We start from the raw sequence: 24,194 nt of genomic DNA on the forward strand, positions 1-24,194 counted from the left end.
TGGATAGAACACCAGCCCTGAAGTCAGGAGGACCTGAGTTCAAATTTGGTCTCAGACATTTAACAAGCTCTCTTGACTTCAGGACTGGAGCTCGGTATACTGCACCACCTGGCTTTAAAGAGTTCGAGGTCGGATTTGAACTCCTGAAGATGAGTCTTCCTGTTTCCAAATCTAGGGTGTTCTATCCATTTAGCCACCTAGCAGCTCCACTTGTAATTTTACTTTCCAGTAATGAATGTCAATAAGTTAGCCAGTGAATGATAGGTAACTGGAAGCTGAGTTGCCTGGGCTATGATAATTTAAGTGGCCTGCCCAGTTTTCAACCACCTTCAGGTAGTAATCCAAACTACAATGTGCCCATCAGTTACTCTATTTAAATATAAACAAGATAGAAGGGCAGACATTGCAACAAAGACTTTAGAACTAAAGAGAAAGCCCTTTGAGATATACCAGAAGCTTTCCATATCCTGGGAGCGTTCTAAGAGATCCAGTCGCTCAAATACAAAAGAAAATGACCTAAAACAAAGAATTTGCTCCAGGACACAGGTTACTGCCAAATATTTTCCCAGCTATTTACTGGAGATCTCAATCTTGGAAGGCTACCTGGCTTGAGACACTTCTAAGGAACAGGGAACAGAAAAGGCTTTGGAACTATCTGTGGGCCTCACCTTTTAAGCAAAAGCCTTTTTTATTTTTATTTTTTGCTGAGATAATTGGGGTTAAGTGACTTTCCCAAGGTCACACAGCTAGACAATATTAAGTACCTGACTCAGGTCCTCTTGACTTCAGGTATCCACTGTGCCATCTAGCCGCCCCTTGGGCAGCAAATGCCTTTTTTAAAAAATGGGTTGAGTGTATTGGCTGATTGTTAAGGGGAAATACACTTCTGGTAAAACTCAATACTGACATTGAGAGAGGCTGCCTATTGTCATGGAGAGCTGAACTCAAGTCCTGCCTTTTTACCACTGGCTAGTTTGATTCTACTACTCTGTCCCTCAGACTATAAATTTAGGCACCTACTTTGCAAGTTAAGAATGTTCTTTTTAATTGAAGAAAGTTCCCTATACTAACGAAATCATAGATCTGGTTAAAGAAGCAAACAGCCATGACCACAGTTGTCAGAGTACAGCAGTTCTGGGCTGGGTGCAAGGAGTTTGGGGGGCAAGCATCTAAAGGGTTATTCCTGGTACCTTAGACAGCAACTGCTCCTGCAATCACTCAGCCTATCCCACCTATTAGGTGGGTGTCCCTGCCTTATCTGAAAAAGCACAGTAGAATCCTTCGACCTCCAGGTGTGGGGGGAGGCTGGAGCTGTTCAGAGGGATTCCAGAAAATGTTCATGGCTATGAAGGGGAAGTAAGTTTAGAGAGGATGCTAGGGAACACAAAAAGATGTCCACTACAAAGCACAGACATGTTAGTAGAGTTCAGAAAATTTGTCCCAAGAGATACTTTAGTAACTTCTAGAGCAGACTGCAGGACCATGATGCACCTCTCAACCTCAGCTGTCTTTTCTTTCTTTTTTTTTTCCCCTCCAAAAATCTACTGAAATCTTTATTTAAAAGGTTTTTTTTTTTTGTAAGTTAGAAAATTTTATTTTTTATAGACATACGTATTTATACAATTATCTTGCTGCACGAGAAAAATCAGACTGAAAAGGGAAAAAAAAATGAAAGAAAAAATAAAATTCAAGCAAACAACAACCAAAGAAATGAAAATACTACGTTGTGATCCACACTCAGTTCCCAGAGTCCTCTCCTCAACTGACTTTTCATGAGTTGTACAGCTTCTACTAAGGCCACAAAGGGAACTTAGATGTAAGCTTATTATTAGAGCAGAAAGCCAATGAAAGCCCCTATCTGTCTTACTTCAGGGTTAATGAAGTTCACCCACTTTTCCTAGTTAATACAGGCTAGGTATACTATTTTTTAACCATGCTTGTCACTGAGGAAAAACTGTTGACTAGAAAAGAACCAAAGATCTAGAGTGCTGAGACACTCTCCCAGTGACCACCATGACAGTGATCCATAATTTAACACTGTTTGGGTCCAGATAACAATCAGTTCTGAATTCACCTAAATATATCACTATCATAGCAACATTTTCCCAAAGTCTCCTTCAAGGATATTGGTTAAGCCTAGTATATAACCAAAATTTAATAAATAGTTGTTAATTAATAACTTTTTCAAGGTGATCTGATGCTGACTTGATACCACCAAGAGTATGACTTGGAAGTCACCAGTATAACCTCAAAAATCCAATCTGCAACAAATGGAGACAGAATGCTGATCCCCAATCAATTTATTCAGAAGACTTATCAATTTATTAGCAATTGGATCCAAGGTTCTTCTCTGCAGTCAAGGACCTTTCTGCTTGCATTCTTCAAGTTTTTATAGACATTGAGAGATTCCTAAAAATAAAATGAAGCAGCATAATCCATGATTAGTCAATTCCAAAAAAGGGGTAGGGATGGGTGGGTATGGATGGGTGAAGAAGTCTATAATTGGCTCAGGGACATGTCCATCAATCACCAGTGTTTCATCAATATTTAGTCACCAGGGTTCTACTACTTTACTTTCCACAAGCAGTGACTAGGTGTGAGGGAATACAGGAATTGGGGAAACTATATTTTTGGAACACAGCTCTTATAGTACATTTATAGATGAAGTAGAGCAAGAGTGATACATGAGTTAACATGAATCTTGGTAAATTTTTGTAACCAGTGTGTATATATATATATATATATATATATAAATCTATCCTATAAATCAACTAAATGCAATATAATCATTAATACATAGTGGGTTAATTAATCCTACCTTACACAACTCCAATTTTGACAGTGTTAACGAAACCAAACTCAATTCTATCTTATTTGTCTTAGAGACAATCATTCTTACCCACAAATCACCACGAACTGAGTAAATACTGATTAAATTGAGTAAGGGTGTTAGAATTACTCACACCAGTTTTTCAAGTGCTCTGCCTCTGCCCTTCAAACCTAAAGGAACCAGGGCATTTTCCACCCTATGTTTGACTTTCTCTCCCAATTAAGCTTCTAGAGAACTGAGACTATCTCACTTGTATTACTTGTATCCTCAGGGCTTAGCACATAATAACAGCTAACATTTATTTAGCTTTAAAATTTAAAAAGAGCTTTACATGTTATCCCCCTCTACCCTTCTTTCCCCAAACTTCAGCTTTCCAGAATGTTTAGCAAATTATTTTTAGCCATTAGAATGGAAGCTCTTTGAGGGTGGCAACTGTCCTGTTTGCTTGCATAATATATAATATAATAACCATCACTTCGCACAGTGACTGACATACACAGTAAGTGCTTAATACACTGGTGATAAGATTGTTGTTAATTAATAACCATGAGTTAGGGGGTACAGGTGGGGAAATCAGCCAAGATAGGATAATAACATGCTCAAGTCATACAGGAAGTGCCTGAAACAGGAATCTATAATTCAGGTTTTCCTGATTCCATGTCCAACACTCTGCAGCTCCACCTTGCTGCCCTAATGAACTTGTAATAAATGTTTTTTCATTCTTTCATGATCACTTTCATGATCACTTATACACCATCCCTTTAATAATATAGTTAGGAATTTTGGAATATAATTAAGGAATATAAATCAAATTCATATGTCAGTATTTTGAAGCACTTAACTTCTTTCTTATTTTAATTTTAATTTAAAAAATTTTTTAAAAGCTTTTATTTTCAAAACATATGCATGGATAATTTGACAACATTGACCCTTGCATAGACTTGTGCTTCAGATTTTCTTCTCCTTCCCCCCATGTCCTCCCCTAGATGGCAAGCAATCCGATATATGTTAAACATGTTAAATCCAATATGTATAATTGTTTATACATTGTATTTATACAATTCTCTTGCTACAAAAGAAAAATCATATTGAAAAAAGAAAGTAAATCTCATTTTTAAAAATGAGATATTTGCTTGTCTCTGATATCAAGCAACCCTTGTTCTCCAGGATTCTTCCAAGAAAGAATCACTCAGTCTTAGTGTAGCAGTCATATTTATATATTCCTCTGGTACTTTGGGAAATAGTCTATAAACATTTATTAACTACCTACTATATGCAAGCACTCCTTCTAAACCAGGGGAATCTTAATTTATTAAAGTTGCTTAAATCCTCTTTTACAGTCTCTTCATTTATCTTCTAATGTCCTATTATTCATTTTTGTTCTATTCTTTCTAGTCTGAAATCATTCTCCTTGGTGGAAAAAAAGAGAAGCAAAAGATAAAACTAGGATTTCTCCCTTGGTTAACTGATTCACCATCTTCTTTCCAGATCCCTAAGAAAGGATCTCACTCTTTCTTTGATCTTCTTCTCAAACCTAATTTCAGAAGCTCTTTTCATTGTCCTGAGCATTTTTGAAAAATTCATATTGATTTTAGCCTTCTGAATGTTTAGGACTTTGCCAATTTTCAGGTAATTAGCACATATTAACTATCCTTGCTTTTATCTGTCTCTTGTTCATGGATTTTAGAGATGTGATAACTTCCCTTATACCTCCTGAGAGCAATTCATTGGATTTTTTAGTCACATTTCCATCTTCTTCTGCTTCAAAATCATTTGTCACTTGCCAGGATTTAGCTCTTGGGAACCTCAGATGATTTCTTGATTTGACTTTCCTTTTATTACTCTCTCTCTATGACTTAGTCACATCATAAACAAGTTGGAAGAGCAAAAGAAATTTGCCTTTTGCAACTATGGATGAGGGAAAAGTCCTAAACAGAGAAGATCACAGAAAATAAAATGGACAACTCTGCATATATAAATTAAAAAGCTTTTACACAAACAAAACTATATTAGTTAGAATTTGAAGTAATCAGAAAGAATTACATGTAAAAACGTAATGAGGAAAAAAAATCTTTGCAGCAAGTTTCTCTGACAAAGTTCTCCTATCCAAAATACACAGTATACCAAGAGTTTAAATGGAGTTTTAAGCTACTGAATTGATTTAAGTGTATAAGAACAAAAGCCATTCATTTGATTAAGTAATCAAAATTTATGAACAGTTTTCAGAAGAAAAGTCCAAGTTATCAATAACCATGTAAAATGCTTCAAATTGCTAATAATTTAGAGAAATGACAGCTTAAAATCATCTTAGAACCATAAGCTTGACAGATGACAAAAGAGAAAAATGACATGTTGGAAGTGATATGGGAAAACAGGCATATTAATGATTAGTGGAGTTATGAAATCAGTTCAACAGGAGAAAGCAATTTGAAACTGAATCCCCATTGATACCACTATTAAACATATATATCCCAAAGAGATTTTACAAGGAAAAAAAACCTTTATGGATAAAAATAATTATAGTAACTTTTTGTGGTGGCAAAAAATTAGAAAATGTGGAGTTCCTATTAATTGGGGATTATGGAACAAATTATGGCATATGAATGTAAAGAAATATTGCAACATAAGAAATGAAAGGCATGGTTTCAAAGAAATCTGAGGGGACTTATATGAATTGATGTAAAATGAATAGATCCAGGAGAATATTTCAAAGAGTGTAGATTAATGTAATGACCAACCATGATTCCAGAAGACCACATGCTATCCATTTCCTGACAGAGCGTTCATGGACTCAAGATGTAGCATAAAACATCAAATTTTAAACACGTTTAATGTGGGAAGTTGTTTTGCTTGGTTATACATATTTATCACATACATTTTTCTTTTCTCAATGGAGAGGTGGTTAGGAGGGAGAGAATAAATGCTAGTTGAGAATAAAAGTTAAACATTAAAAGGTAAAACAACTAAAACAAATTGACTTTCAGGGCCGCTCCCATTACCATTGTCACTATAAATCACAGATTTGCCAATCTTTCTATATGCATTGTCTCATATGATTTTCACATCAACCTTATGAGGTAGATCACATTACCCTAATTTTACACTTGAGGAAACTGAGTCGTAAAGAGAAGGGGCTCATCCATGATGACACAGCTAGGAATGAATAAATAGGCAAAAGCATCAATTAAGCATTTAGTATATGTCAGGCATGGTATTAATGACTGTCAGGGGGTAGGATTTCAATCCAGTTCTTCTTGGCTCTCCACCCAGGGCTTTTGTATAGTGGTTTTAGGATCAAGGAAAAGGCCTCCCTCAGGCTTCCTGGTCTCCAGCCAATTTCCTTCAATATCTCCCATAGGCTTCAAATGTGTTCCTTTCATAGAAAACCAGGTTTTTCAGTGCACATCTAGAGATAATCATTTAAATGCAAATAGCCTGGGAGAGGCAACCCAAGGAATAAGACTCAGCCCTACTGCTGAGTGAGCTAAGCCCACAAGTAAATTGTAGTCTTGATGACAACCCATAATCCCCGCTTCCTTTGTCTGAGAACAGATTGCCCGGTTTGCCAATGGGCACAGGGTTCTCTTGCTAGGACCATACAAGCAGGGAGCTGGCCCGTGCAGGGAGACGGCCCAACTCCTCGGTGAGAATCTTGGGCCTCTGCCTCTGGCTATGAGAAGCTCATTTCCCCTCTGGCTCAGATGCTGTTCTGCAGGGCCCCGGCAGGAATTCCCAGCATCCCCATTGTTGTACCTCCCTCCTGGTCTCCCCCATTCTCCTTTCCAGCCTTTCCAGACTTTTGCCAGCGTATTTATCTACAGTACAATTCTATATTTTGACGAGCCACACCTGTCATGACTATAGGTCCTAGATTTCCGAGGGAAGTCTCAAGTCCAAGAAAACAAAGAACAGGTTTTTCAAAAGGGGATTATCTACTATGAGACTATGTGTCCTAATTCCTAGTTCAGAGAATTAGGTCATAGAGCTCTTTTATCTTTAACTTCTAATCGACTATTCCCTAGTAATCATGAGCCTTTGGTAATTACGAGCAAGCGTTCACGTTAGCTTGCCCGCATGGTAATATATGTTCTGCTAATTATCCAGTTTTGGCAATGACAGTTCCACTATTTGTACTCTTGATGCCATCCCCTCCTGTCTCCTCTGGCTGCCTGCCCCTAGAATCTGCCTCCTTTTCCTCTCTGTTTTCAGTTTTTCCCTACCTCCGGCTCCTTCCTTCCAGGACACAAACATGCATAGATCTCTCCAAACTTTGAAAAACAAACAAAAAAAGAAAAGCCAACTTTCAAGACTTGATTCTATCATCGTCTGAACTGAGGGATGCTGGTAATTTTTTTTTTTTTTTTTTTTTTAGGTGAGGGAGGAAGGGAGATGTATATCATGACATACTTTTAAGTTAATTTTACTTTATTCACAATTTCTCCATCACTTTCTTGAGTTGTCAACAAAACAATAAATCAAGTTTTCCAGTTTTTGAGGTGTAAATGCTCACACTGAAAATCTAATTTAGCCATACCTGGCTCCGGCACACTCCCTGACTATCTCTTCTCTCTTTTTTAAAAACACTCATGGAAAAAGCTGTCTTTCTGTTTCCATTTTCTTCTCTTCTTTTCTTCTCAACCCCTGGCAACCTGGCTTCTGATCTTATTCCTTGATTGAAGCTGCTGTCTCCAAAGTTACCACTGATACCATAATTACCACATTTGATAGCCTTTCCCCAATCCTCATTCTCCTTGACCTCCAGCAACTTTTGACCTTGTGGACCTGTTCCTTTTGGTGGATTTGCTGTGTTCCTATCTCCTCCTACCTCTCCCTCAGTCTCTCTAATTGGCTCATCACCTAGCTGCCCCCTTTGCTCTGAGGCTCCAGCCCAGATCCTTCATTCTCTCCCAAGATCTCTCATCAGTTCCTTTCAGCAGGAGCTCACAACTAGATCTGGTCTGTACCCAGCTATCTCCCTGAGATCTATCTTTTGGACATTTCCAAACAAGTATCCCAGTTGAGATAGGTAGATTTCATTATTTTTATCGTAAAGCATTCCCTTCTTCCTAATTTCCCAGTTTACATAAAAGCTTCACATTCTCTTGTTTTCTAGGTTCACTTGGGAATCATCCTTGATCTTCCTTTTCTCTTATGACCTATTAAGAATGAACTAAGGGAATAGGAAAAGCATTTATTAAGCACTTAGCATGAACAAAGCATTATGCTAAGCTTTGGGTATTAAACCAGAAAAGGTCTAGATATCCATTTAATATACAGAGTGCCCCCAAAGTCTTAGTGAAGTTTTAAGCTTTAACACTATATCTGTACAGTGGTTCTCAAAGTGAATCCAGAGATTCCCAGGGGGGTTCTGAAACCCTTTTAGAGGTCTACAAATTCAAAATTAGTTTTCATTTTTAATATAGTAAATATAAATAAAACCTACATAAACGAAAACTCTTTGAACAGAGCCTCGATAATTTTTAATAGTACAAATGTACCAAAAACAAAAGTTTGAGACCCACTGATCTACAATTTAAGCAGACAGCACATGCTGGATATCAGTTCTATTATCTATTATCTAAGTCTGTATCAAATCTATTTTAAATTCTTATTGACTCAAGCATCGATTTACTTCCTCTCCCTTCATTAAATTTCTAGTCAGGTTCTTAACGATGTTTTCTAGGACTATTTAAATAGTCTCCAATTGGTCTCTTTGCGTCAATAGTCTCCCTCTTCCTACTTGCCAGTGAGGTAACTTAAAAGCCCAGGCTTGTCCTTGGCACTTCTCAGTTATCGGCTATCAGAAGTGGCTTGACATCATACAAGTTTTCTTTCTGTTTTGCAAACCACACATGTAAATATTTAAGATATTATCCAAAACACTGTTATGGCAAGAATAAGATTTACATCATAAATACTTCAAAATGAAAGTGTTTTTATTATTTTGATGAAAAAATTATTCCAATTGCCAATTCTTTGGGGAAATACTTTTTATTTATGTTATCAAAATAGTTTAATGGATTAATGCATGCTGTAAGGTGGGAAGAAAGGGAGCAGTTTTATTTATGGGGATCGCTGATTTCAAACATAGCTCCTTACATTCCCTTACTTTGAAGGAGGAATGATTTTGTTCTTGAATTAGATTCTTCCTCTCTCATATTTCTCTCATTCTTTCAAAGCACAATTTGCCCATTTAACACTATCTATAAATTGTTTTGAATGCCTTTTTTCTTTCTTTCTTTTTTTTTTTTAATAATTTTTTTATTGACAGAACCTATGCCAGAGTAATTTTTTACAACATTATCCCTTGCACTCACTTCTGTTCCGATTTTTCCCCTCCCTCCCTCCGGCCTCTTCCCAAAGATGGCCAGCAGTCCTATACATGTTAAATAGATTGCAGTGGATCTTGAATATAATATATGTGTGCAAAACCGAACAGTTTTCTTGTTGCTCAGGGAGAATTGGATTTTCAAGATATAAATAACCTGGGAAGAAGAACAAAAATGCAAGCAGTTTACATTCATTTCCTAGTGTTCCTTCTTTGGGTGTAGCTGCTTCTGTCCATCCTTGATCAATTGAAACTCAGTTGGATCTTGTCTTTGTTGAAGAAATCCACTTCCATCAGAATACATCCTCATACAGTATCGCTGTTGAGGTATATAATGATCTCCTGGTTCTGCTCATTTCGCTCAGCATCAGTTCATGCCAGTCTCGCCAATCCTCTCTGTATTCGTCCTGCTGGTCATTTCTTACAGAACAATAATATTCCATAACATTCAGATACCGCAATTTACTCAACCATTCTCCAATTGATGGGCATCCATTCATTTTCCAGCTTCTGGCCACTACAAACAGGGCTGCCACAGACATTTTGGCACATACAGGTCCCTTTCCCTTTTTTAGTAACTCTTTGGGGTATAAGCACTGCTGGATCAAAGGGTATGCACAGTTTGATAACTTTTTGGGCATAGTTCCAAATTGCTCTCCAGAATGGCTGGATGTGTTCACAATTCCACCAACAATGTATCTGGTCCCTGTTTTCCCACATCCCCTCCAACATTGAATGCCTTTTTTCTTCCATATTGCAGACATGTACTCTTAAAAAAAATCTTTCATTTTTATATCATCTTCATTTCTGAATTTATTCCCATTTCTCCCAATTCCTCATGAAACCAATCTTGAAACATAGAATAGGAAAAGGAAAATTTACAAACAACACGTTAACCAAGCCGGATAATATACACAATTTCCACCTCCAGAGTCTTCCCCACTCGCCCACGAAGGGAAGGAGGCGCTTTTTCTCAAGTATTTTTTCAGGGTTAGGTTTCTTGGGCATTGTAATTATTCAGTGAGCGGAGTGCCTTTTCACCACCTTTACTTCATATGCTTTTTCCTTTGAAAGGTAAAAGAAGTTTAAATTCATAGAGCAAGAAGTAAGTGACCAAGTATCATTTCCAGTAAGGCAGCTGCCGACGCGCTGCGACTGGATGGTACCACGGAGATCTCCCTGTGAAAATATCCCCCTTGTCACAAGTCCTGAATGAGTCCCTTGAGTCCTGACGGTCTTTTAACCCCAAATCTACAAGAATCCTATGTTTGCTTTAATGCTCTCTGGCAAAGAAGGAAGGGCTACACACCATGTTATACAAAGCAAACATTTACTAGGATTCAAGATGCTGACTTCAGCAGCAAGAGGTGAGGGGATGTTGGGCATTGTTGGTCCCAGAAGCCGGGCTCAGCTCAGGGCGGGAGGACTTGTTCTTCTAGCGTGTCATCAGATTTCTTCCAAAAAAAAAAGAAAAGAAAAGACTTCGTGACTCAGTTTACTGAAAGGATAAGTTGTTTATAGAATCTGATTCTTCCATACAAAAACGTGTCCTTGAAGAATTCCCTTCCCATTCTCCTTTGCAGAAGCGGGGGACTGTGGGGAGGGACCGCGGCGTGCCCGTGCGTTACCTCCTTGGGCCCCACTTCTGCTTTTCTGCATGTGCCGCCTGCAGTTCAGCAGTGAGTCAGACTAATGCCAGCCTCTGCCTTGGCATCCCCAGAGAAAGCGGCCTTCCTAGATCTGGTCCTGATCTCTTTCCCGACACATAATCAAAGCTGGGTGGAGATCCAAGAATCCCAGAGCATTGGGATCATGACAACATCACCTTTTCCTTATTTCTAGGGAATCTAAAATGAAATTTCTTAACAGGAGGCGGGGTAAGTGAAGAGAGCGCTAAGTCTTAGACGCGTACGGCCCTTTGCTAAGCGAGCCTGGCTGGGGGCCGGGATTCTCTCGCCGATGTCCCCTCGGACACGTCCCGTAACTCCCGGCCCGGCGGCACCGGATCGTTCCAAGCTCTCTCTCAGCCGCAGCTCCCCGCCCGTTGTCTGAAACGCGTGCCCCGGGCCCCAGGCCGGACTCCTCTCCCGCCGCCCTGGGCCGCCCCACTTCTTGCCCACGGGCAGAAGGCAAAGTTAAGCCACGGGAACAGGAAGAAACCAGGAGAAAACTCCCAGATCGCGGACCTGACCCCGGGATCAGAGAAGTTCGGGCGGATCAGTGTATTCGCTGATTATGTGACGCTTTTTAAGTCTATCCAGTTTTAGGGACCCACGTCAAAGCCCACTCTCTGAGAAGGGGGCTTGGGAGGGGGAGGGGCTTTCTGCCTGGGGGTCGCGGGCGCCGAGGGACAAAGCAGCCCTGCGGGGCCCGCCAAGTTCTCAGGCCCGGGTCCTCCTTCTTCACCGGGCGGACGCCTCCGCGCCTTCCAAGAGCAGAGCCCCGCCCCCCACATTCCCTGCCCCCGCTCGGAGCTGCTCAGCCCGGCGGCAGCTGGCGGAGCCAGGAAGGGACGGCGAACTGGGGGCTAGAGGACCTCAGGGTGACCACAGCCCGACCTCCGAACTCTGAAATCTCTGCCCCAGAAGCCGGCCCGTGGCGTAGGGGCGGGGGGGATGGGCGATCTCCGTCCCGAGCTAGGCTGCAAGTATTCAGTGAGCGACTGTCGGAGGTGGCGTTAGCAGCGGGGGCCACGTGGAGTCCGGTCTACCTGCGCCCCTCCCCCCCGCTCCCATCGGGCTCGAGAAAACATGGGATGGGGAGGGAATCTGGCCCTCCCCCGTCAGGGAGCAGAGCCGGTGGGGTCTCCTGCACCCTCGTTAAAATGAAATTCCGCATCCCCGAGAGCTAAAAGAGTTTGACCCCGACGTGATTCGAACACGCAGCCTTCTGATCTGGAGTCAGACGCGCTACCGTTGCGCCACGAGGTCCTGCTGGGCTGTGGTGCGCGCGGGCTCTTAGAACCTGGCCGCCCCGCCCCGTCAGCTCCCACCCCAGCCTCGCGCTTGCTCAGTGTGGGCTAGCCTTCCTCCCCCTCCCCCCCTCCCTGCCCCTCGCTGTGCAGCTTTCGCTCGGCCGGGGGACGCTGAACCAGACCGACCCCTCCCGCTCTTTCTGGACCCAGCCGCGGGGACCCCCAAGGCTGGGGGTGGAGGAGGATTCAGAGCCAAGTCCCCGCCCTCCACTCTCTGCAAGAGGGCGGTGGCTTCTGGCGCCCCGCCCGAGCGGCGCTCTCCCGGGGCTCCCGCTCTTTCTTGGGGAGCGCGCGCCCACTCTAGGCTTTGTACCAAAGAAAGTGCTATGCCCCGCCCCTTTTCTTTATGAGGGCAGTGGGAGTTCTGAACTCTCATCCCTGACTTTGAATCGTTTTAGCAAACGCAGCCTAGGGCCCCCAGGCTTTAATCCCAATTGGTCGGCTACTCAGCAACAACTCCGAGAAATTACAATTGAATAAATGTAGAAAAATAAAACACTTTCACTCTCCCCGTCGGGGAATTGAACCCCGGTCTCCCGCGTGACAGGCGGGGATACTAACCACTATACTAACGAGGAGCTCATGCTCTGCTCCCTTTCCTCAGCCTAGTTCAAGGTAGCTAGCCTTTCTCGTGCACTCTTCCCCCTTCTCTCACCGGAAGTATTGGTCAGGTGCAGCCCCACTTCCGACACATTCGGCCCTTTGAGGCACGCCATGCTGCTGCTCCAGCACGCCCTGGTGGCTCCGAGGATGGCCCTGGTGGCTCGGCTCTCCCGGGTCGCCTGGGCCTCCGGGGTGCAGACCCGGGGCCCTGTGAGGCGGGCGCTGTCCCACGGCGTTGGTAGCCAGAGCCACAGCAGCAGCGGCCCCGACATTTACGACGTGGTCGTCGTGGGCGCGGGCATCTTGGGCCTGGCGGTGGCTCGGGCCCTGCTGCTCCGCCGGCCGGGCCTGCGCGTCCTTGTGGTGGAGAAGGAGGGGGCCATAGCGCAGCACCAGACAGGCCACAATAGCGGCGTCATCCACAGCGGCATCTACTACCTGCCGGAATCGCTGAAAGCCCGGCTGTGCGTTCAGGGCGCGGGCCTCCTGTACGCCTACTGCGACCAGCGGGGCATCCCCTACCGGCGCTGCGGCAAGCTGGTGGTGGCCGCGGAGCAGGCAGAGCTGCCGCGCCTGCACGCCCTCCACCAGCGGGGCCTGCAGAACAAGGTGCTGGGCCTGCGCCTGCTGTCGCCGCACGACATCCAGCTCCGCGAGCCCTTCTGCCGCGGCCTGCTGGCCCTCGAGTGCCCCTCCACGGGCATCGTGGACTACGGGCGCGTGGCCGCCGCCTTCGCCGAGGACATCCGCGAGGCGGGCGGCTCCATCTGCACCAACTTCGAGGTCAGCCGCCTGGACTTGGCCCACGACTGGCCCGAGGTGCCCATCGTGCTGCAGAGCATCTGGGGCGCCCACGTGCAGGCACACTTCGTGGTCACCTGCGCGGGCCTGCATTCGGACCGCGTGTCCCAGCTGAGCGGCTGCAGCCCCGAGCCGGCCATCGTGCCCTTCCGCGGGGACTACCTGGTGCTCCGGCCCGAGAAGGCCTTCATGGTGCGGGGCAACATTTACCCCGTGCCCGACCCCCGCTTCCCCTTCCTAGGGGTCCACTTCACGCCCAGGATGGACGGCAGCGTCTGGGTCGGGCCCAACGCCGTCCTGGCCTTCAAGCGGGAGGGCTACAGCCCGCTGGACTTCTCGGCCCAGGACACGTGGGACTCCCTGCGCAACAGCGGCCTGGCCCGCCTGGCGCTGCGCCACGCCTTCTTCGGCGCCGGCGAGCTGTACCGGGCCCTGTCCCTCACGGCCACGGTCCGGCAGCTCCAGAAGCTGCTGCCCGAGATCACCGTCAGCGACGTCCAGCGGGGCCCGTCCGGAGTCCGGGCGCAGGCCCTGGACAGCCTCGGAAACCTGGTGGACGACTTCGTGTTCGACGGAGGGGTCGGGGGCCTGGCTTCCCGCGTGCTCCACGTGAGGAACGCCCCGTCCCCCGCGGCCACCGCCTCCCTGGCCATTTCCGAGGTGATCGCGGACGAAGTGGAACGCAGGTTTAAGTGGTGAAAGACCGAGGCCCCCTCGGGAAAGTGACTGGTTGTTCTTAAGGAAAAGAGGGGCGCTAGTTAAGCCTTGGGAGAATATTAAAATGTGAAACGCGTGCTATGGAAGGCTGTTTTGTAATAGAAAAGACCTGTGATCCTTTTAAAAATTTTATATGAAACCCGCTGAACGCTTGCAGTCGTACAATTGTCAGTGATCACTATGCAGTTGCTTGTGGCTAATCAGAAGGCGGTTTGATTTGATTTTTGTTTAAGGCTCTGTGTTAAATAGGGGGATCCTCTCCCCCTTCTCCCCCCAACCCCCCCAACCTCCGAGCCTTCCAGGAGGTCACATTCTGAGGAGGAGGAGGAAAGCTGCGTAAATAAGTGCGGAGCAGGTGGAAGGTATCCAAGAGCCTGGCCCGGACCCACCCGAGCAGAGGCGAGTGGGTGGGGGGCTGGGCTGTGAGGTGCGGAGCGGGAAGGAGGAGCTGCACCAGCAGGAGCTGCACCCGGGCAAGGTCCGGGACTTGGAGAAGAGCAAAGGGCAGGGGCGAAGGACTTTAGACGCCAAATGTACCTTTGCGTTTAGCCTTAGAGGTGATAGGGAGCCCCAAAGCTGTTGGTTAGGTGGGTGAGACAGCCAGACCTCTGCTTCAGGGAAATCACAGGCTGCCGCAGGAGGGATCAGGGAGGAGAGAGACAGGGAGACTTTAGGAGGCAATTGCAGCCATCCAGGTGGGTTTATAAAGAAAAGTAGGAGATAGGCAGGAGACAGACAGGTTAGGAAGGTAGAAAGCACAATATGCGTAAACAGATGGCAAATATGGAGTGCGGGCTTCAAACACGGCACCGAGCTTGTGGGCCTGTAGGGCCTTCAGCAGCAGAAATAGGAAAGTTTGAGAGGTGAGGGACAGAAGAAGCTCTGTTGTGGACGTGTTGAACTTGAATGGGCCATGCTATTGCAATCCCATAATCCTTTTAGGGAAGTGGAGCATTCCGCGGAGTTTTGCTTAAAGCCATTTTTATGTAAATCCAGCGTGCCCCCAGAAGTGGAGGAGGAAAGCAGGGAGGCAGGCAAAGGGGGCACTCATCTGTCCAGGGAGAAGGCCGGTTCCTGGCTCAAGGATACGGTGACAGAAGCCAGAGCAGAAAAAGGAAGATAGTCACATGGTCCTGGAACATTCCGGGATGGAAAATAGGGGCCAGATACGGGGGCAGTGAATAAGGTCACCTCTGGGTGGTCTCCATCCAACCTCCCTCTCCCCTTGTTGGTCACTGCCTCTGGGTACTTTTTTGAGGGGAAGGGGCAGGCTGCAGAGTGCCTAGTAGAAGGGAAGCAGCAAAGGAAGAGCACAGCACTGTGCAGTAGTTAAAATAGATTTTGGGGGAATGTAGATGCCTTTCAAAATTCTTTATGTGTATAATGGGAATTTGCGAAAAGTGAGAATTGTCTGTATATGCATATGTATCATATACATAATGCTAATAAGTCTTCAAGCCCTTCCCTAACAACAGTGGTATGGGAGTGGAAAAGGGTGGAATAAACAAAAAGTTAGGTTATTATTTAAGTATCCTTAGTGGATTCAAAATGTGGGTACTGGCTCCAACAATACCTACATAATCTTTCCATGGCCCCTATTCCTGTATACCTCTTGTTCATATATTCCCACAGGGAAGCTGCCTTGAGGTGATGTAATAGATAGAACTGTGGATCTGGAGTAAAAACGAGTTCATCCTGACTCAGGACACTTACTAGTTGGGTGACAGAGCACTCAATCTCGAGCCTCAGTTTCTTTATCTCAGTGGGGATAATAGTACTCCCCCCAAATATATGTAGGGCTTTTTTCCCAAAGTTTTTCCAGAAGGTAATGTGAAATATTAGAGATAGAGCTATATAGGAATTATGCTATCCTATGAAAAAAAAGGAAATTAAACCGGTTGGGTGAGTTGGTATAACACCAGCAAGGAAGTTTAACATTTTCCCCCTAGATCAAGGTTGTTGAGCTCCCCTCATGTGGCTACCATATGTTGAGTGTATTCAGGCCTGCTTCATATTTCAATGCCTTTTTTTTTTTTTAACCTTTAACCTCGATAAGAAATATAATGGTCCAGTATCTGAGTCTAGTTAGACAAATAGATGCCTCTGAATGCAGTTAAAGTAAGTCAACATACCACTCTCTTAAGGTCTTTCTATATTTGCAGTACTATGGGGAGACAAAAGAAGCGATTATAAGATGATGCTTCTGCTGTCAAATAACTGCTTTGAAAAGCAAGTGAACAGATGGAAATTAATATTAATTTAGATAACAGGTCAATGAGATGTCACAAGACTGGCTAATTATAAAATTACTTTGTTGTGCTATTAGAGTTCAGAATAGGGAGAGAACTTCATTTTGGGATGGTCAAGATAGGAGAGAGAGAAGAGGCAGACTTTATGCTAGATTGGATTTCATGTAATTCACCTATCTGAAGAATAGTGGTCCTCAACTGTAATTGGAAAGTTCACAAGGTGGGAGAGAGAAACTCTGTTTTGGACTCATTAGGCCACATTGATATTAATTACATCCACATACATACATGTATATATACACTATCTAACAATTACAAAGTAATGGAGGTGGGAGAGGTGTACAGAAACCTTGGAGATACCAACTTTTCCCAAACTACTCATTTTACAAATAAGGAAATTGGGATTCTGATGCATCAAGTAACTTGGTAGAATACATTTAGAGCTGGAAGAGACTTTTAAAGGCCATTTTTAATCTGATATTCTCTCCCTGCCTTACTTTACAAATGTTTAAAGTGAACCAACAAAACATGTTTTCCACTAGATTATGATTTATTCAGCATCTACTTTGAGCAAGATACTTCTAGGGCATTGAAGATCAATTTTTAAAAAATGATTTTTAATGATTTAATGATTTTTTTTTAATGATTCTGCCCTCAAAAGAGTTTACATTCTACTTGGAAGGGGGAAGCAAGTGAGAAATTTCAGAAGTAGATCCAGATAAGGAAAAAGGAATAAGTATTTGTTAAGTACCCACTATATTCCAGTCACTTTGCAAACATTATCTTTTATCCTCATAACTTTCCTAGAAGTTTGGTTGCTTGTGTTATCTCTATTTTATAGTTGAGAAACTGAAACAATTGAGATGAAGTGATGGCCCAGCATCACACAGCTAGTTAGTATCTAAAATTGTGTTTGAATTTGGGTTTTCTTAGGTCCAGCACAAGACACTGCACCACCTAAGTGGCTCTAAAAGAAGTATAAAACCAGATAGGAAGCCCTGGGGACACAGGTAGACAATTTGAGGAAAACACCCACCTTCAGAGGTGGTAGTGGGGGAAGGGAGAGGGAAACTTTGCAAAAGCTTGAGACCATATACTGGATTCTGCAGACTAAGATCTGGCAACCCTCTACCATGATGAAGATAAATGTGGAAGTGTAATCTCCAATACCCCCCACCCCCAAGGGATCTGAGAAGGGGCCTGCATCAGCAACAGCTAGGGAACACAGAGGTCCCCCACCTGTTACTCTTCTTCCTAAAAAGGAAGGGTAAGGAGAGACCAGTTGGGTTTAGGATCTGAGATGAAACAAATCCTCTCCCCTCAGCCAGTGATAGGCTGCGTTGGAATATCTATCGCACAGTCCCAAGGACACGGCTATATTTAGCAGAAAAATAACATGAAGGCAATTAGAAGAAGGTAGTTTTAACATTTGTGTTTGCTGGTGTGCCTGAGCAAACACTTCTGTGCTGCTTTAAGAATTACAAAAGGGGAGTGGGGTGGTGCTGCAGTTAGGTGGAGCAGTGGATAGATCACCAGTCCTGAAGTCAGAAGGACCTGAGTTCAAATATGATCTCAGACACTTAACACTTCCTAGCTGTGGGACCCTGGGCAAGTCACTTGATCCCAATTGCGTGTGTGTGTGTGTGTGTGTGTGTGTGTGGGAAGCTTTACAAAAGGTTTTCTTTATCATTGGAATCCAGCAGGGCAAATAATAGCCTTGATAGAGGATGCTCAGTTACCTGACTGGCAAATGAGTTTGTATGTTTGGGGGAAGGGGACATGAGAGATCCAATCCTCCACAAGCATGGTATAGTGGAAAGAGCACTGGCTCCTACAAATGAGCCATTTCTGCCCCTTCTCTAGGTCAAAGAGAAGAAGTGACTAGCCTTTTCTGAGTGGGGGACGGCCAAGGTAGGGGGAATACAGGTCACATAGCAGAACAGAAATTTGAACTCAGGCCCCTTAACTCCCAGATTAGGTCTCTTCCCACAACAACTTTTCTTTTGCAGGATCAAGATGTAGAAATATTGAGAGACCTATCCAGTATCACCCAAGTAAAGGAGTAAAGTCAGTATTGGATCCCTTAACTTCCTGATTTAAAATTCAGTGTTTTTTCATCATACACTTGTGAAGGACTGAGTAAGAATTATTGCCTCCATTACATATATGAGTGAGCTGAGGCTCATAGAGATCATGTAACATTAAAATAAATGATGTTTTGGGAAGACTTATGTGAACTGATGCAGAGTGAACTGAGAAGAACCAGGAGAATGTAACAATATCAGAAACATTGTGGCACTGAGGAATTATGAATGACTTGGCTATTCTCAGCAATACAATGATCTAAGGACCTTCCCAAAGGACTCCTAATGAAACTACCTGCTTCTAGAGAAAGAAATGATGTCTGAATACTCATATTGTTTTTTGCTTTCCTTTCTTTCTGTTTCTTTCCTTTTTTCCTTCTTTTCTACTTTCTTTCCTTTTTCCTTCTTTCTTTTTCTTTCCCTTCCTTCCTTCTTTCCTTCCTCCTTCCCTCCCACCTTTCCTCTCTCCCTCCCACCTTTCCTCTCTCTCTCCCTCTCTTCTTCCCTCCCTCCCACCTTTCCTCCCTCCCTTCGTCCCTCCCTCCCTTTTTTCCTCCTTCCTTCTTTCCTTCCTTCTTTCCTCCCTCCCTCCCTCCTTCCCTCCCTCCCTCCCTTCCTTCCTTTCTTCCGGTCTTTCTTTTTCTTCCTTTCTTTTTATTGTTATTTGAGTTTTCCTGTATAAAATAATCAATATGGAGATGTTTTACATGATTTCACACAAACTATATAGGATTGCATCTCAAGGAAGGGAAAAGGGAAGGAGGGAATGAGAGATACATTTTGGAACTCAAACTTTAAAAAGCAACAAATTATTAAAATTTGTTTGACCATGTAATTGGGGGAAATAAAATATTAAAAAAGAAAGAAAAATGATGTTTGCAGAATAGATCCCAAGCACAATTATTTAATTGCATGACTTCTCTCTCTCCCCTCTCTTCTTCCCCCTTCTCCTCTCTTTTAATTCAATTAACTCATGAAACATTTCTTGAGAGCCTCCTATATTTAAGGACCTAACAAAACTAACCTCAAAGTTCAATTTGATTTTAGCTAAATAGGACATCAGAGGTCTTCTAATCCAACTCTTTTATTTTACACAGATAAAGCTCATACCCAGGGAGGATGTACTCAAGAAAATAGAGGCGATAAGTGAGAAAAACAGGATTTGAACCTGGAAGCTCCAACTCTGGAGCCTGTGCCTTTTTACTTCACTCCCAAGCATTTGTTAAACACCTACTTTGTGTCAGGCATTATGCTTAAAAATGAAGAAATCACTTAAGAGTTCAGGCTCCTTTTTCTGGAACAGGACATGACAATGATTAATGCAAAAGTTACTTTTAAAAGAACTCAAAACAATTTCATGATCAGGGTGTTTCTCATCCAGTAGATAGGAATGAGTCAGGAGACCACCCTGTGGAACACTGGGGAGCTGATTCTAGCTCCCTTTTTGTGCAGCTTGGTGAGCTCAGAAAACATGGGCGGCCGCTTTGGAAAAGCTCTGGAAATCCCTAGGCCCACCCTAAGCAAGCTCCCAATGCATTGTCAACTTAGAACTTATCAGACCTTGGAATGATAATTATTTCAACAATTAAACAAGTTTTCCTTTGACTATTTTTAATAAATAAATGAATTATTTTCCTTAAAAGTATCTACTATATCACAGGATCATAGATTTAGAGTTAGAAAATACCTTAGAAATAATCTTTCCATCCTCTTCATTATACAGATGAGGAAATGAGAAACACCAGGTTGACAGAGGTAGAAAGGAACTATACTAATTTAGATCAGCAATTGATCTGCTTCCCCAGATCACCAACTTTTCTATAAGGTAGACTTTGAGAGACTGGCCTGGGGACCCTGAGATAGATTTTAAATTATTTGCCCGGAATCACGTGAGTCAGATCCGGGCCTTCTTCACTTATAGTATAGCTATTTCTCCTCTACATCATACTGCCTCCAATATCATATCAGCCTCAGATCACAATAGAATCAGAATATCAGAGCTGGAAGAAACCTTACGAGGACATGTGGACCAATACTCATTTTTAAAGTTGAGGAAGCTAAGACCAGGATAATTATGGACTCTGAAAACAAATGGAGTAAGTAGAATTTCCCAGCCCTTGGGTCAGTGCTAGAACTATTTAGAGGAGGGAGAGGTGAGAAATCAGAGGATCCAAAAGTGATCTAAGAGAATCACAGAATTTTAGAATTTCAGTGTTTCAAAGAACTTCAGAACTTGGCAACTTTATCCCTTTTTTGAACAAGTATCTCCTGTACCCTATTCTAGATAAAAGTTCATCCAAGTTGTATCGATGCTCCTGATAAAATGAAACACATTTTACCTTTTGGATAGTTACAACTGTTAGTTTTTCTTGACATCAAACCTAAATGCCCTTTTTGGTAACTAACACCCATTTCCTGTAGTTGTGTCCTCTTGGGCCAAGAAGAAAAAAAATGTAATCTCTCTTCTGCAACACAATCTTTCAGATACTTAACAACAACTAAGATCCCAAGCTTCTCTTTTGTAGTCTAAATATTGCCAGTTTCTTCCCCTGATTCTCATGATATGATCTAGAGAACTTTTATGATTCTGGTCATCATTCTCTAGATGTGTTTCATAAAATGTGGCATCCAGAACTGAAACCAATAGCAATTCTTATTTATTTATTTATTTACTTTTTCATTTATTTTTTTCTATTTTAAAAATTCTTTCATTAACAAACCAATTAAAATGATGATTTCCATATACACAAAAGAACAAGCTTGTACATGAAACAGTGAATATAATGAAGAGCTTTCTTTCTTTCAAAGCTATCTTTTTTTGGTAATTCTTTCTGATTTTCCTTTTCTCCTGTGTATTAAAAAATGCTTTAGTGACTTCCTTCTTTCCTCTCTTCCTTATTTATTTTCCTCTCTGCATCCCTTTTTTCTCTCATTTCTCTTTCTCTTCCTGTATTCCTTTATACCTCTTTCACTCCCTCCTTCTTTTCCTTCCTTTCCCCCTCCTTCGTCCTGTCTTTTTTCTTCCATCTCTTCTTTCCTTCCTCCCTTCTCCTTCTTTCTCTCTTTCTAAAAAAAATAAAAACCAAAAAGAAAAGCTTTGAAACAAATATGCCCTGGTTTTGTTTGTACAAGAACTTTTTAACTTAATATAATCAAAATTATCCATTTTGCATTCCATTTTGGTTACAAATTCCTTCCTTCTCTACAGATCTGAGAGGTATTGTTCTTCTCATTTGCTTATAGTATGACTCTATATGTCTAAATCATGAACCCATTTTGACCTTATCTTCGTATAGGGGATTAGGTGGGGGTCAAAGCCTAGTTTTTGCCATACTATTTGCCAATTTTCTCAGCATAGGCCTCTCTTAATTAAAGGTACTGTTGCATTAGCCTTATTGCATATTTGCATTCCTATATACTCTAAATTCAGTAGAATGATCTGGAATGTAGAAACTTTTTTTTTTCCTGGGATGGACCAGGAGGAAAGGGGATGTTATATTCCCAATACCTAGCACAATACCAAGCACATAGTAGGCATTTAATAAAAGTTTATTGGTTTGGTTAGGTTGATGAGATCTCAAACCTACATAACTAAGTAAGGGAGTATGTGGTCTCAATAGTCTTGTAGTTTAGAATCACACATTGTTTAGATATCTTAGACTTCAGGTTCCTGCTAAAATCCAGCTTTCTTTCTTTTTATTTGTTTATTTATATTAAAACTTTTTGATTTTCAAAACATGCATGGATAATTTTTCAACATTAACCCTTGCAAGACCTTGTGTTCCAATTTCCTCCCCTTCCCTCCACCTCCTCCCCTAGATGGCAAGTAATCCAATATATGTTAATCATGGTAAAAATATAAGTTAAATCCAATATGCATACATATTATACAATTATCTTGTATACAATTATATACAATAGTCTATACAATTATCTTGTATCTAGCATACAATTTATACAAATATCTTATTTATACAAATATCTTACACAAGAAAAATCAAATCACAAAGAAAAAAATGCAAGCAAGCAACAACAAAAAAGAGTGAAAATGTTGTGTTGTGATCCATACTCGGTTCTCACAATCCTCTCTCTGGTTGCAAATTTGGCTCTCTTCATTCTAAAATCATTGGAATTGCCTTGGATCATCTCATTGTTGAAAAAACCACGTCTATCAGAATTGATTGTCCTATAATCTTATTTGTTATTGTGTACAATAATCTCCTGGTTTTGCTCATTTCACTTAGCATCAGTTCATGTAAGTCTCTCCGGGTCTCTTGGAAATCATCCTGATGATCGTTTCTTATATAACAAGAATATTCCATAACATTCATATACCATAACTTATTCAGCCATTCTCCAACTGATGGGCACCCACTCAGTTTCCAGTTTCTTGTCACTACAAAAAGGGCTGCTACAAATATTTTTGTACATATGGGTCCCTTTCCCTCCTTTATATCCTTCTTTGGGATAGAAAAACTGCTGGATCAAAGCACTGCTTCTTTGGGCATAGTTCCAAACAGCTTTCCAGAATTGTTGGGTAACTTCACAACTCCACTAACAATGCATTAGTCCCAGTTTAAAATCCAGCTTTATATGAGAAGCTTTTCCCCAATCCCTCTTAATCTTACTCCATCCTACTGAATCATCTTGCTTGTAGTTTTTTGCATCTTGTTTCCCCATTAGACTTGAATTGTTTGATGGCAGTCTTTCCCTTCCCTCCTTCTCTCTCTGCCTCCCTTCCTTCCTCCCTCTCTCTCCCTCCTTCCCTGCTTCCCTCCCTTCCTCCCTTCTTTCTTTCCCCTAACATGGCAGTTAGGTGGTGTAGTAGTCAGGTGGTTTAGAGTCAAGAAGATTACCTTCCCCAGTTCAAATCTGTCCTCCCACTGAGTGACCCTAGGCAAGTGATCCAACGGTTCTGGAGAGCAATTTGGAACTATCAAAATGTGAATACCCTTTGAGCCAGCAGTGTTTCTATCCCAAAGAGGGATATAAAGTAGGGAAAAGGACCTATATGTGCAAAAACCGTCTGCCTCAGTTTTCTTATCTGTAAAATAAGCTGGAGAAGGAAATGGCAAATCACTGGAGTATCTTTATCAAGAAAACCCCAAATAGGGTCCTGAAGCCGGGATACTATTGAACAGCAACAAAATTATTATATATCATAATTGTTATCATTATTGTTTACAAATTACACAAGAGATGCAGATTTGCATCAATACAGGCAAGTATCTGTATTGGGAGTCTTCTACCTGATGATATCACAGGTCTGAATAAAAACAATAGAACCCCAAACTAATGATAATAAATTAAGGATTTTGAAACTAAATAATAATTAAGGATTTGGGGACTAGATGACTTATAATAATAATAATAAATTAAGGATTTCGGAAGATGACTTGCTTCGGACTCCAAATCTATAATCCCATGTTGTGTGATCCTATTTCTGGCATCTTCTCAGTGTAAAATTTCTGTCCTGTATCTCGGGATAGTATAAAACTACACCTCCAGCAACACATTCTATTTATTTATACACACACATACACACATTCTGATTTGATGAAGCAACAATCAAGCTTGGGAAAGAAAGAAATGGGGAAAACAGCGTGGA

At 42.4% G+C, this 24,194-nt stretch overlaps 1 protein-coding gene and 2 non-coding genes across 3 annotated transcripts; 1 reads left to right on the forward strand and 2 right to left on the reverse strand.

Moving 5' to 3' along the window:
• Positions 1-12,016: 12,016 nt before the first annotated feature.
• Positions 12,017-12,088, reverse strand: TRNAW-CCA. Its single transcript has one exon. It is a non-coding gene; the product is annotated as a tRNA-Trp (tRNA).
• Positions 12,089-12,638: 550 nt separating this feature from the next.
• On the reverse strand, positions 12,639-12,710 carry TRNAD-GUC. The gene has a single exon. It is a non-coding gene; the product is annotated as a tRNA-Asp (tRNA).
• Position 12,711: 1 nt separating this feature from the next.
• Positions 12,712-18,050, forward strand: L2HGDH (L-2-hydroxyglutarate dehydrogenase). The gene has a single exon (XM_031938226.1). It carries the CDS (start codon positions 12,847-12,849, stop codon positions 14,233-14,235), a length of 1,389 nt encoding a protein of 462 aa, XP_031794086.1. The 5' UTR covers positions 12,712-12,846; the 3' UTR covers positions 14,236-18,050.
• Positions 18,051-24,194: the final 6,144 nt, after the last annotated feature.

Source organism: Sarcophilus harrisii, chromosome 5 (assembly GCF_902635505.1).
Source record: "Sarcophilus harrisii chromosome 5, mSarHar1.11, whole genome shotgun sequence".
Classification (NCBI taxonomy): domain Eukaryota; kingdom Metazoa; phylum Chordata; class Mammalia; order Dasyuromorphia; family Dasyuridae; genus Sarcophilus; species Sarcophilus harrisii.